General features: G+C 37.2%; 1 protein-coding gene across 3 annotated transcripts in view; it reads left to right on the forward strand.

The window, feature by feature from the left end:
* SEMA3D (semaphorin 3D) overlaps positions 1–13,832 on the forward strand; it is a 142,918-nt gene that overhangs the window by 92,874 nt on the left and 36,212 nt on the right. For all 3 annotated transcript variants that reach the window (XM_013180442.3, XM_013180441.3, XM_013180440.3), the window contains 2 exons: positions 13,181–13,295; positions 13,667–13,736. In XM_013180442.3, the coding sequence (XP_013035896.1) occupies positions 13,181–13,295; positions 13,667–13,736 (185 nt within the window). The remainder of the gene's footprint in view (positions 1–13,180; positions 13,296–13,666; positions 13,737–13,832) is intronic.

The raw sequence follows: 13,832 nt of genomic DNA on the forward strand, positions 1-13,832 counted from the left end.
ATATTAATAAAAATAAACTCTGAGCAAATGTTTCTCATGTGCCTAACTAGGTATCAGCAACACTATTATAGCAAGCACATTAAGTACGTACATTTCTGTGATATTTTGTTCAGTTGTTTTCATTTACTTGCATTTTCTGAGCAAAGCAACTCCTCTGGCAGTGAAAATAATCTTCTTAAGGAGAAACTTGAAAACTAGTGAAGAAACAAAAGAGTTTGTGATTTGCAGTAAGATACATCTAGCAGAAAGGCACACAGAAAGCTAATGGACACACACTGAAAACAAAGAGCAGATACATGTGCATGAATGCATAAATCTACGACTGTTCTGCAGACCAGCAAACTCCTAACAACTGAGATTTCAGTGACCACAGCCATTTCACACTTCTGTCCTTGACCTAAAATGTTAAGAAAACAGTAAAAACCACCTCATTCATAAATCAGTTCTCTAGTAGGTTTTTAGCCAGACGAAAGAATGGATAATCTGTAGTTGGGTATTTCACAGTGGTGTGATTAATGGCAGAATGGAAATGCAAACACACATGATTTGCAACTAGACATGGCATTTGCTGATTATGAGAAAGCACTTAATGCATTAGGAAAAATTGGTATACAACAATTTTCAAGTCAAGGCACATGGGAGATTATATTAAACTAAGATATATTAGCTAGAGATGTCCAACATCCTATACCTAGAGAATAAGCTGATAAGGTATCATAATAAAAGCAAAAGTATTGCAAGGAGATCCTAGCAACTGTGTGTAATCATACCTTGAATGAGACTGAATTTGTAGGGTAATCATGTTAAGTGGAAATAAATTGTTTTGAATTTTATTTTTAATAGTCAAACCAACACAACAGAAACTGGTAAGTAAGGTGATTATTATTAATGCTATTATTAATGTTTTATACTGTCTTCCTTACTGAGTGCTTCCCGATGGATTCAGAATTCTCTTGATAGTTTATACTCGTGCATTTTTGTATGACTGTCTTCATTATCTTGCAAATAGTGAAAATTATTAAAATACAGGTAGAATTATTATATTTAATATAAGTTAAAATGCGCAAATAAACTCCTCTATTTACAGACTAAGATCCTCTGGATCTGTGGTCTGCTGTAACACCTCTGTTATGGTTAGTTCTCTCCAGTATGGGATCCATGTCTTTGGTTAAAATGATGGATAAAACAACAATTTCTGCTTGCACTGTCTCCTAAATGTGACCTGTACTGCATAAAGTTAAACCTTTGCTTTCTTTCATCAGCAAGCATGGAGTAACAGTGGATGGGAGGAGGTCAGCAATTTTTGAAATCATTTGCTTGGTGTAATCCCAATTTCTTTCTACTAGAGCTCAGTTGCTGTCTACCTCACTGTGCCTTAGGGCTCCTGTACATTAACGGCAGAGACACATGCTGAAATTAGAATAGGCTTTGTTTTTAATAAGGAGGTTAGTCAATGCAGCCTATTCTTTGGCTAATTTTCAGTGACTCAACAATATGGTCTCTCACTGATTTTCCCCTTAGGGTAAATCTTCTCTGGAAAGCATTCCCTTTTCCCAGCTACTTACACACCCAGAAGATTACAATGCTCTCACTGGCAGCTCTTTGCCCAGAGTCAAACAGCTGTCACTTGTCCTGTTCATAAGACCATACTTATACTTACCGTCTTGAACTTGCGTTGTAATAACACAGCCACTATAGCAGTAAATAGCACTAATTTAGGTTTGCGTCATCTGCATTCTGTAGATCACCAGGGGATATCAGTATGAATTGGGAGGAAGTGTTTTCAACAGTCACTTTCAGAGCCAGTTGTGTAATTTATCATGGCAAATGGCATTTCCTATTTTTGGTTTGAGGGAGGTGGAAAAGTAGCATTGTCCTATCCATAATACCTGCTACTACTTATAGTATGTTTCTCCTTATGTAAAGAGTAATGTGTTGGGTTATTTGCTTTCTTTTCAAGAACGGTCATAAGTGAAGAGAGAATTACTATTAAATATTTGCCAGTGATATGTATCCGTTTTTTTTAAACATACAAGTACACTTGTACATATTACATGCATCATACAAACCTTAACATCTTAAAAGCATGGGTCCATATATTTCTATTTCTAGAAACACACAATTAAGCTGTTACAGCTCCACTCTCTTCAAGCCCACACTGCAGAACCAGCTTGCATTAGCCAAAGACATGATACAGTCATTACACACCGAGTCTGATTTTGAAAACAAAATGCAGCATCTCTGCACTGTGCCCTTTGCAAATAACAAGTCAGCTACATTTTTGTATACATGTCCACCACAAAATAATTACAGAATTGTAATTGCATTTAAGGACAACCTCACATATGCACAAATCTAACCCTAGAAAAGGTTTCTCTCCTATTTTTCCCACTCAAAGTGAGGAATAAAAATCCTAGCTTGCAGAAGCCCACAGAAATGTTTTGGATAAGGAAGAAGGTTGTTGGGGTTTTTGTTTGTTTTCTCTATAACATCACATTTTTTTCATAGTTAAAACCTCATTCTATTGGAATGGAGTGGAAATTAGCCAAAAGTGGTAGTTTGTCTGCTGCAGTATGAAAATACTGTTTATTATTACAGCACTATGTATTTGCTGTGTTATAAGCTTCTCTGTAATGGCTTTGGTGATGTATTGCAAAAATTAGTGCATGCAGTCTCAGAGTCTGATTTCCAGGAGACCTCAACTGCCAAGAAATAAGACTTTAGCCCCTGATGCTGTTTTCATATTTCCCAAAGTGTTCAGCATCCAGAAGTGTCCTTTGTTCTAGTGGGAACAAGTGAGCTCTTTGTCCTTTTTTTTTTTTTTTTTTGAGGGGGTGTGGGTTGGTGGCTGTTATGCCATTCCACCCTCATATATACCCAGCTGTACCTGGGGATGAGAATATACCAATTAGGCACAGCCCTCTTGGTTAAACTGTACTTTCTAAAGGCACTGGAATGTAATCATTTTAAGCACTCCTGAGTCGAGAGTGCGGGACACACCCTGCATTCCACCTTAGGGTAATGTGATTTATTTCCAAAGCCATGAACACGAGCAGAGTTCAAGGCCATGACCTTGCCTCCCGTCTGGTGTTTAAGGCAATTTGTATTCCTGGAGTGGCAGCAGGGAGCTATTCCACCCCGAGCCTGAGTATAGGGTCTCCAGTGCGCTCTGCTGTGGGACTGCTGGCGTGCAAAAGTTGGGAGGTGTTTTTCTTGTCCTGGAAATAGTCTAGCCATGCCTTTACTGTGACTAGAGGTAACTGGGTCATTAACATTCTTTGTATTTCTATATCATGTAATGCATCACTGTGTAGATAATTGATCTCTCTCCACAAAACATTTGAGTTGTCCACATAGTGTAATGCTTTACCATTCAGCAATATTAGCTAGGATCCCGGAAGCGAAATAGCCATGTTAACGTGTTCTCAGCAGGGTTAATTAGTCTGGGCTCACCACCATGCTCGTGTAACTATCCTGCTTCCAGTTCTGCAGGCAACTCATTCCAGACTAGATTTAACTTACTGCGTATTACATGCTTACATACTTTCTTCGTCACCATAATATTGCCTAGCCACAATGCTAACCAAAGGTAGTGGTTTGTATATTTATTTATTTATTGAAATCTCTGTGATCATGATTAAAACCATTTAGAAAAAGTCATCCGTAGGAAAACTTTGGCCCTTGTTTGCCAGCTGGGCATCTTTGCAGCTGTGGATCCTTCAGCAGCCAACTCCTCCTGGACATCCAAGTTTGACATTTTAATGTTATATGCTGTCTGAAAGTTTTCAAATATTGTAGAAAAGCAGATGCTCATCAAGATGATTTCATTTTAAGGGCTGGTGTGTTGGAGACAGCCCAGCTCCATACAATATTTGTTTTCTAACTGTGATGAATTATGAGATAAAACACCAGGCTTTGACAGGTCTTTTGGTCCAGCTTTCCTTATTGGCAAGGGTACAGGCACAGTATAGGAAGTTTGGTGTTTTTGTCTCTCATGGGTGCATTTCAACAATGTAATTGGAGTTTGTTTTTTTGTTTTGTTTTGTTTGGGGGTGTGTCATGATTTGCAGATGAAGCAAAAATATGTAAGTTATGCTTATATATAAAGAGGTGTGACTGAATTTTACTGAGCCTCAGGGAAAATGAAAAAGAAATTGCAGTGTCAAGATAGTGCTTTAAAAGCTGGATTATGGAAATGCAGCTGCACAACCTCTGAAGCAAACTCTGGAAATCATCTCAGTTGCCTGAGACACTCATTGCCAGAACATGTTTTCGACAGCCCAGCAGCTCAGAAGTGAGGAACTTGCAGAGTTAATTGGAGTGATGTACCAATGCATAATCCAAAATCCCGGAGTTCAGAGTGCTTTGATTCAGACTTTTGTATATCTTTAAGACAGTAAATGACTTTGTGATTTTGGAAGTTTTCTAATGTGACAAAATTAGCTCTGATTTTTTTCTTTCAGTACCATTAACATGAGGATGTACTCTTCATGGTTTACTGTTCAGGCTTTACTGATGTTTATTGACCAGTGCTGAAATCTAAAGAGATCTGTAAGATGTTGACCTACCTTTGTTTTGTTCATCTGCTTTTCCAGCTCTATATCTGTGGTTGTGTATACTGAGATCACACTGGCCTGCATTAGTGGCTTTAGGCACTTGACAGTGTCAAAGCTAAGAAAGTAATTACCAGGCATCCACCTCAGTTGGTAAATGCAGATGACATTTTTTTTAAAGGAAGATGCAGCACCTTGCATCTTCAATCCAAATCGTTCTTTGAAGGCCATATTTTCCACTAATCATAAAGGGAGCTTTGGCATACTGGGTCCTGAGGATGTGAAATTCAAAACATTCCTATTTAAGAATGTGAAATTTTATGGCAAATTCAGGCCTATTTGTACAGACAGAAACCAGTTTAACCTAGTACTGCCTCACACTGTTTTATGATACTTCTGTATAAGATTTCACAGTGCTCTTAATGCACTCAAACATATAAATTCAGCCCTTCTATATGACACTAATTGCGTGATCCTTCTAACCACTTGTCTTGCCTGTGGCTTCATGATCAAAATGGTAGATATCGTAAGTTGAAGTTTTTGTAGTGTTTTTTTTTCTCACCTGTCATTTTATATCCTTTTATGTATTTATAGCATGTAATTTATAATAAGTATATATGAAACTACAGATAAAAAACAGGTAAAGGCAAGTCAAACACACTGGAATAAACTGCAAACAGATTATACCCAAAATTTAAGGTAGATTTTCCTGTGAGTTAATTAACATTTTTGTTTGGTTGAGCCATCATCTTTTGCTCAATTCAAATTTCCACTGAAGTTAAAGTGAACAGCCTAATGACATGCATCTATTTTGTGTCAGCCTTTGAACAGTTCTGTTCTTAATATTGTCAGACCTGTTGGAGGTAATTTCAGCAGGGTTACTGAATGACCCTGCAGTATAATGGTACTTTATCACTTCAAAGCTTAAAAAGCTTAATTTTATTATTTCATTTGTCCCAAATCACATTCAGACATGTTCTCTCTCTCCCTCTCTCTTTATCTTAACCTGTTAGTTTCTGTCTCCACCCACCCCACCCCCCACCCCCACCCCCGCCCCCATATGCTTAGCAACCATCCAGAAGTTCTCTTTGCTGGTTAGATTTTCCAATTTGGATCCCATCCAAAGTTAATTCAGTAGAAACGTCTGAGTGTGATGTTTAAACACTTTCCAAAATAAAAATCAACATTTTCCATAGTGAACCAAACAATTATGTATGCTTAATATGAGTACATTACCATTCTGAATGAAATAACAGCAAATCCACTTGACGAGCAGGAACTCAAAGCTACAATATAGTTTCTTACACCCATCATTCCGACAGAAGGCATTTTCACACAGAAGTGGCCTATAGTCTCGTAGTTTGAGCTATGGTTTTCAGTTGCAGTAACGACCCTCTTTCCACTTGTCTTAATGCCTAGAAAGATGTCAATGCCCAGAGTGGCATCCTTACCCATAGGTTTCATGTCAGCTTTCCAGTGATGGGTTGTGTGATCAATGGACTTGGTAATTTTGCCATAGATTCAGCTACCTGAGTTTCACCCTGGTTTCAAGCCAAAGGCTTCCCTCATTCAGTCCTTCTAGGCATTTACTCATTTCAGCCAGGAAGGTCAAAAACAAGCATTCCACTAACCACAGCACTCCTGCATGCTTCTGGTAATAGAGATGTGTGCCCCTCCTGTCTTAAGTCTGCTGTCTAGATAGGGCAGAGGTTGAGGCAAATGTTTATCTTTTCTGTTTGTTTTGGTTTTAATATCTATATTTGACCCTGGTTGTGCAATCAACTTTGTACGTGCACAGCACACAACAAACGATTCGATCCACAAGCTATAATCTTAGTCTATAGAAGATTCTAGTTAACCTCTCCAACTCCTTTTGCACCAAGCAGTGTGGATTACACTAAGGGAATGAAGCCAGACAGTACAAAGGTATGAGGGCAGTGAAGCCGCTGCACTAATGCTGAGGACCATTTAGTCAAAGTGCCTGACACAATGGCACTGTCTCAAGATAGGGACAGTAAGCAGGCAGCCAGGACAAGGTATGCATTAGGCTCTGGACTGTGAGGGGGTATGATTTCAGAAAGGTGCTCAAGACTGTCAGCTCCCAGGGACCAAAAAGCAGTCTGGGGTTTTGCACATCTGTAATCTCGAATTATGGGTTGTCTGTTTCAAGAGGTGATGGTATTCAACTCTCCAGAAAAATATGGAAAATTATTATAAGAGGATTCTCTGTAAACAGGTTTGCCTAGGGGAAAGCTTAATGGCCAAGCCACACAAATCTAGAGGAACTTCTGAATATGCTGTTGGAGGTGATAAGAGGCAGTTAGTCTGCTCTCTGAGACAGTCTGAGGAGCACCGTAGAGCTATCCAGCTGATGTATAACCCTGGTAAGCAGGAAGGCTAAATTTATTCTAGGCTTTCTTGTTGAGGTGATGTGTGACTCAGGCTCTTCCTATCAGTGGTCCATGCACATTCACATCTTTAGTTCTCGTGTCTGATTTTATGCAGATGCTACTGCAGTGGTAGAGACCTTATAATGCACAGTCTGTAGGCTGAAGCATTTATTCCATTCTGCCAGGCCAGACTCTGCAAGGGATGTCTCTGTGACGAAGCACGTTATGCACGAGGCCGAGTCCTGCACACATCACGATCTTTAGATCAACTAGCTCAAGCAGCAGAAACACTATAAACTAGCAATATCCACTGTGTCCAGATGGGTTGGTGTCTTATATGAAGCAATATGCAATCCTGTAATAAGAAGCTTTCCCTGTGAAAGATCTGGTCATCTCATATAAACAGCAGAACTACTAAATAGTCACCACTCTCACTTGCAGATGGGAACTGTGCACATAGAGATGAACTGACTTTCCAAGTTTACTCTAGGTATCCATAGCAGTCACAGATCTAAATTGCATGCACCTCCTTTCTCTTGTTTATATTGCAAGTGTATTTTTATTCTCTCTCAGTCAGACTTCATGGATTGCTTGATGGTTTAGCAGGCTGAACCATAGCCTGCTGAAATCATGGGAGGAATCTTTTCTCTGACATCAGAATGGTTTTGACCAGAACTTTTCAACCTAAATTCATGAAGAAGGAAGTCTTACTTTCCTGTGTTATGCCAGTACCTGACAGAGTTGGATAGGCCCAGAATACAGAAAATAAAACCTAATAATTAAACAAAAAAAAAGAAAAACTAAAAATTTTAAGACAGAAGTCCACTGATAAGACTGCTGGCTGTTACACTGTTTATAAACATAATTGAAGTCTGCTAGAAGTGTTTTTTTTTTCTTGTTTATGTCCCCCCCGCCTCCCCTTCTCCACATAATGTACGATTTTGCTGCTGGGCAATGCATTTTTTTCTGGTGGCTTTGTAACTTAGCTAGACTGCCCAAAAGGGAAGGGCTCCAGGGTCTTTTGCAGTTTCAGCACTTTTTCTCTCTGTTCTCCAATATTTCCTTTTACTGAGGCCAGGAATTCACTTTGGATGGTCCTTTTGCACATCTTGCCACTGGCTCTAATTAATAACCTGCTTCTAGAAATTCCACTCATTGTCTTTTTTTTTTTTTTTTTAAATGACTATTCAGGATAATTACTGTCTTTAAAGTTTTATGAATCACAGTGTTTGACATCTTTGATGTTGATTGATTTTCAGAAAACTGCACTTTTTGTTCTAATGTTCAATTTGTCACTGTTACTCACAAACAAATAAGAGATTTAAAACCCCAATGATGCAGATGTTCTTTAGCTTTGCTGCCATCTGTTTTCCTGCCAACACATATATTTGTGCACTTCAATGAAGCTACATTTATATTATATATAAGATAAAATAGAACAGAAAATAGGAGCAACCAAAAGTTTTTAAGTGGATTTTTAAATCATTTGTTCATTGACAATAGTCTGATATTTTTTATTTTCACAATAAGCTGGTAACTTATCACAAATCAGAGCTTTTGAAAAGCAAGTTGTTTTGTTCTTCTGTACATAAATTACAGGCCACAAAGTTGAGATTTGCATAGAAGTCTCCAAAGGAAGACATTTGATATGATCTTATTTTACTTCACAAATTTTGCATTATTTTGCATTATTATTTAAACAACATTCTTTATTGCTTTCAGAAAACCATATACTTACATGTGAACCTGGGTTCATTGAAGTTGTGCATTAAATATTTAAATTCTTACAATAGCTTGGTAGTAATTGTTTGTTTGTTTGTTTAGAATAAACTCATAACGAAAGGATAAAATTTGAAGATTTCTGTAGAATAAAAGTATTTTTAATTAAAAATACATATTTAATTTATTTTTAATTTATTTCAATTAAAATCACATTGGATTACTTCCCCACTTTTTTAGATAATTTCTGTGTTTAGGTCTTTGTGTTCTTTTTGGTATTCTTTCCTCAACACATGACAGATTGAACTGCCCACCTTCTAGTTGGCAATTATCTAAATCTCTAACTCATGCAAACACCAGCAACTGAGATTTTACAGGCACTTCTTCCTGTTAAAAAGAAGGTATTTCAGGCGGAAGTGTTGGTATCTGTTGCAGTTTGTGAGATTACGAAGCAGTAAGTGCTAATTAAAGCTTTATTTATATTCAAAAAGAAATATGCAGTCCTAAGTGCCTTCATCTGTAATGTAACAAAGTTTATAGTAAACACTGCTAATCCAGTGTGCTTAGAAGTGATATTTTTGGAGATAAAATTTCAGATACTTGTGGCTGCTCATCTGTTACAAGTAGATTAGTAATGTTTTGGGAATGAAGGTCGTGTTCATTCTGCCTTCCACTTCTCTCAGCACTTAAATTTTTCTTGTCTTGTCTCATCTGCCTAAAATATTTACTGTTCTTTGTCTTCAGTATCAGTATCTCTTGGCCGAAATAATTTCAATGAATCAAATTTAACACACATTTCTGTCATTGTTGAGGCCAGTCCTTGCTTGGTGTAAATAGGTCCAGCAGTCATTTAGGATGTGGAAACTTTGTGCTGAAACCCTGTTCCTGGACAGTTATGCATTGACTGGTCTCTGCTTTGGTGATTTGCTCTCTATCCAGTTTTTCTTATCTACTGACTATCCAGCCTGTACATCTTATTATACAAATACCGTACTTTACAACCAGCTTGCAGTATTTGAACACATCAGTGATTCATTGCAGACTGATATTAACTATTGTCTTCATTTTATACCAACCCAGTCTCAAACAGATTTTCAGGCTGTATGTCTTCTGTCCAACCTTTCAGAGGCCAATAATAATGAACTATGATGGTCCAAGGAATCTGTAGCAGAGTAGGCAGATACGATTCAAAGCTAATGAGTTCGTACTAATGTGGTCTGAAGGTGAATAATCACATGTCTCCATGAGCTGAAGCTTTGAGACATATCTCATAGTCTGACCTAATATGAACCATAAAATATTGTTAGGAAAGGAGGGGGACACCTTCTTCACAGCTTAGAGATGTTCAGAGATTTCTCAGACAACTACTACTTGAGAGCCCAGGAGCACAACTATGCCTAAATTGTTAATAGGTTTTGAACCCTGTGCTTTGAGCTGAGCTAACACCACCTGTAGATAAAACTGCCACAGCCTTTGGCAATTCCTGCACTTTATCCAACAGTGAATCTTGAGCACGTTTTAGGAAAACAAAGACACTGCATTATTCAGAGATGACACAAAGAGTTGAAGAGTATTATATGACTGTAAATCAAACTAAAAAAAAATAACAAAATTGTTTAAAAAAGGAAAAAAATTCTAAGAAAATGTTCATTTTGCTATATTCAGCAAAAGCAGTAGGAAGAAGCATGTTGGTGGGTATGTCAGTACAAGTACAAATTTTTAAACCACTGAAAGGTCCTTTGTGTCTCTGATTTCTGCAGCATGATTTTTTTTAACACTCTGACCTCAGAAAAACTTAGTAAATCATGAAGTGCTGGCTGGTCATTGAATTCCCCTTGCTCTTTTGTATATAGTGCAGTATTATTGGCACCATTTGGATCTATCCTTCAAACTTAAGGCACACTTAGTGAATGTCTGTACTAATGTCTTTTAAATTCAAGTAACATGGTTAACATCATGTCCTGGCTTGAGAGTGAGGAAATACGGATATATCTTATACTCAGTGGAATCTTATACTTTAAAGCACATAGCACTTGCTAAAACTGCTTCCTTCAAGAACAGGATTTGGTTCACACTACTCTCTAGGAACTCAGTGGAACTACTGATACGTTTAAAATAAGCATTTACAAAAATGTTCTGTTGGATCACAGCTTGAGGGTGGTAAAATACAAGTATGTATTTTCCAATCTCTTGCAGGAGCTCAACTCCTGCAATGGCAGGAGCCTGAGCAAGACAATTTTTTTTTTTTTTTTTTCCTCCCACTGCAGCCTCATCATGTCTTGCTTCCTCCCCTCTTCTTGATCCTAGCCAGGCTTTTAGAGACATCTCAGGAGCTAGTGATGCTGTTCCCCATCCACCAGAAACCTAAGTGGATGCCCTGCAATGCGAGAATTGCTTAGCTAATCTGAATTGCCAGAGGAAGAAAAAGCTTAAAGCTTTTTGGTTTTTAAGATTCTTTCTTGCATCTTCGTAATTGTTTGGTTTTAATTAGTCCACAAAGTTTATCTGTCATGCCTTTGAACAGAACACACACATGCAGAGCTTATTTTTCCTATTGGCTTAAGGCTGCTAATTTTGACACCTTTGTAATAAATCTGTTGGCTAGATGCAAAGCTCCAGGCTTGGCAGGACTTCAGGAAATCAAGAGGGGAGGTAGCAATTCTTGTAAGAACATGAGTTCCAAAGGCGATAGATTAACAAGAATAATTTCCAACTGAGCTAACCAATTTAAAAGTAGCAAATGCATGAAAAAGGAAGCTGGAAAGGAAGTACATTACCAGAGAAGTGTTACTCCTTGTGAGGTGAATTTCAGCACATTAAACCATCTTTCTGATTGCCTTTAATATTTATGATACAGCCCTGAAGGGCCAAATACAGTCCTTGGAAATACTACATAGTACCCTTATAGTTACAAAGCGAAAGAGAGAAAGAGAGAGAGAGAGGAAGGAAGGAAGGAAAGAAAGAGAGAGAGAGAGAGAGAGAGAGAGAGAGAGAGAGAGAGAAGATTTCTCCTAATAAATCCAGAGGGGACGAATATTTATGACTAAATTTGTCGTGCTTAATTTTACAGCACAGGCCCAATAAGCTTCAAAGCTTGTAAATGAAAATAAAAAGGCATCTCCTACAGCTAAGAGACTACTGTTGGTGATAAGAACATTTCTCTTAAAGGACTGAATTCATGGTTCCTGCTGGAGTAGCATTGTCCTTAAAGATGTCAGTTTGAAAAACCTGGGGCATAAATAGCATGTAGAACCTAAATACATCAGTTATTTGGAGCCAAAGAGGACAGATAAATGTCATTCAATCCATTCTTCATATGCTCAGTGGAAGAAGAAAAGCTCCTAAACAGACACTTAAATTGAGCTTCCTATAATTTAAAACATTCTTCTAAGTGCCACTCCTCCCACTCAACTCCTTCTCCTTTTTTTTTTTCCTAACAGTCTATTACTACATTTTTTTCATATTCTTTCTCATAATGCTCATTATTTTGAACAACTTCTGTCGTAGTATTCCATTTCCCTCAAAGAAAAAAATGGAAAATGTCTAAATATTTTAGAAATATATTAATTTCTTAAATGTAGCTAAATGGAATTAGTGTACCTTTAGTGTATCCTTTCACCTACATAACTGAAGCATGTGGGATCATAGGATCAATAGAAGGACACCTACTCTTCAGAAGGATAATTCAGTTTTCAACTGACCCTCTATGATGTTTTTCTTTCTCTGTTAACTAAAGGGAATTTGGGCAAGTGTGCTCATATCTTGGAAACCTATAGTAAAAGAGATTTAAAGAAAAAAAAATCCTTTCTGTGGAGAAAGAAGTGATGTTTCCATAACAAAGATTATTGAAATAATATGACTGTTTTTCCCTGGAATGCATATATCTGTGTACTATATAAACAAAACAACACAGTACTTACATCTCTGGAACAGAGGAACAGATGATGAATATATTTTTCTCTTCCTTTCTCTTCCTTTCTCTTCCTTTCTCTTCCTTTCTCTTCCTTTCTCTTCCTTTCTCTTCCTTTCTCTTCCTTTCTCTTCCTTTCTCTTCCTTTCTCTTCCTTTCTCTTCCTTTCTCTTCCTTTCTCTTCCTTTCTCTTCCTTTCTCTTCCTTTCTCTTCCTTTCTCTTCCTTTCTCTTCCTTTCTCTTCCTTTCTCTTCCTTTCTCTTCCTTTCTCCCTCTCCCTCTCCTCTTTTTTTAAATCTATCCAGAATGTTCTGTATTATTTTTGAGTTTGTAAACAATTCTTGAAGAACCATTGATTGCAAAAATTAGCATTACAGAGAACAAGAAATAACATGATATAACATATGCTTCACAGCATTCCAGCTGTGGAGCTGTTCTGAGAACATTGCAAACAGATTTGGGTATAATTAGGAGTTTTTAATTGCTCATTGCTGAGCTGAGAAGTGACTACTCTAGCTACTTATAAAAAGGTTGTCCTGCACTTCATATCATGTGTTAGAACTGCTCTTATTTTTTTAGTAATTTAGTCTTCATTTTCTTTTTACTAGAATGATATGGGAGGTCAGCGGAGCCTAATAAACAAGTGGACTACTTTTCTGAAAGCCAGGCTTGTGTGCTCAATACCTGGTCCTGAAGGAGCAGACACACATTTTGATGAGCTGCGTAAGTTATCTTTAATGGCTTATTTTGTCATCAGCTTTGCTTGGTTTTGTTTGTTTGTTTGTTTGTTGGTTGGTCGTTTTTGTTTTTCTTTTTAGAGAAGTACCACATCTAATTCTGATTTTACTAAATTTCCAAGTAGTTCCCCAAGTTGGAAAGTATATTACTTATTATAATAATATTATAATTCTATATAAAAAACACACTACCTGCAAATGGGCAAATGTCAGAAGATTAGTACAAATTCACGTGGCAGAAATTAGACAAAAATAAATATTTGTTATATTTTTACAAATCTTCAAATTATAACTGATAAATGTAGAAATATTCAATGGATGTTTAATAAAAAATAAATAAATATGTTCCCATTACAGAAGATATATTCCTGCTTTCTACCAGAGATGAGAGAAATCCTCTTGTATATGGAGTCTTCACTACAACAAGGTACGTATTAGGAATATGTTTACCTCTGGAAACAAATGCAGAAGACCTTCATTGGGGATAGATTAATTATTTAATGAATATCTCAGCTGTTTATTT

This window comes from Anser cygnoides, chromosome 1, assembly GCF_040182565.1.
Source record: "Anser cygnoides isolate HZ-2024a breed goose chromosome 1, Taihu_goose_T2T_genome, whole genome shotgun sequence".
NCBI lineage: Eukaryota > Metazoa > Chordata > Aves > Anseriformes > Anatidae > Anser > Anser cygnoides.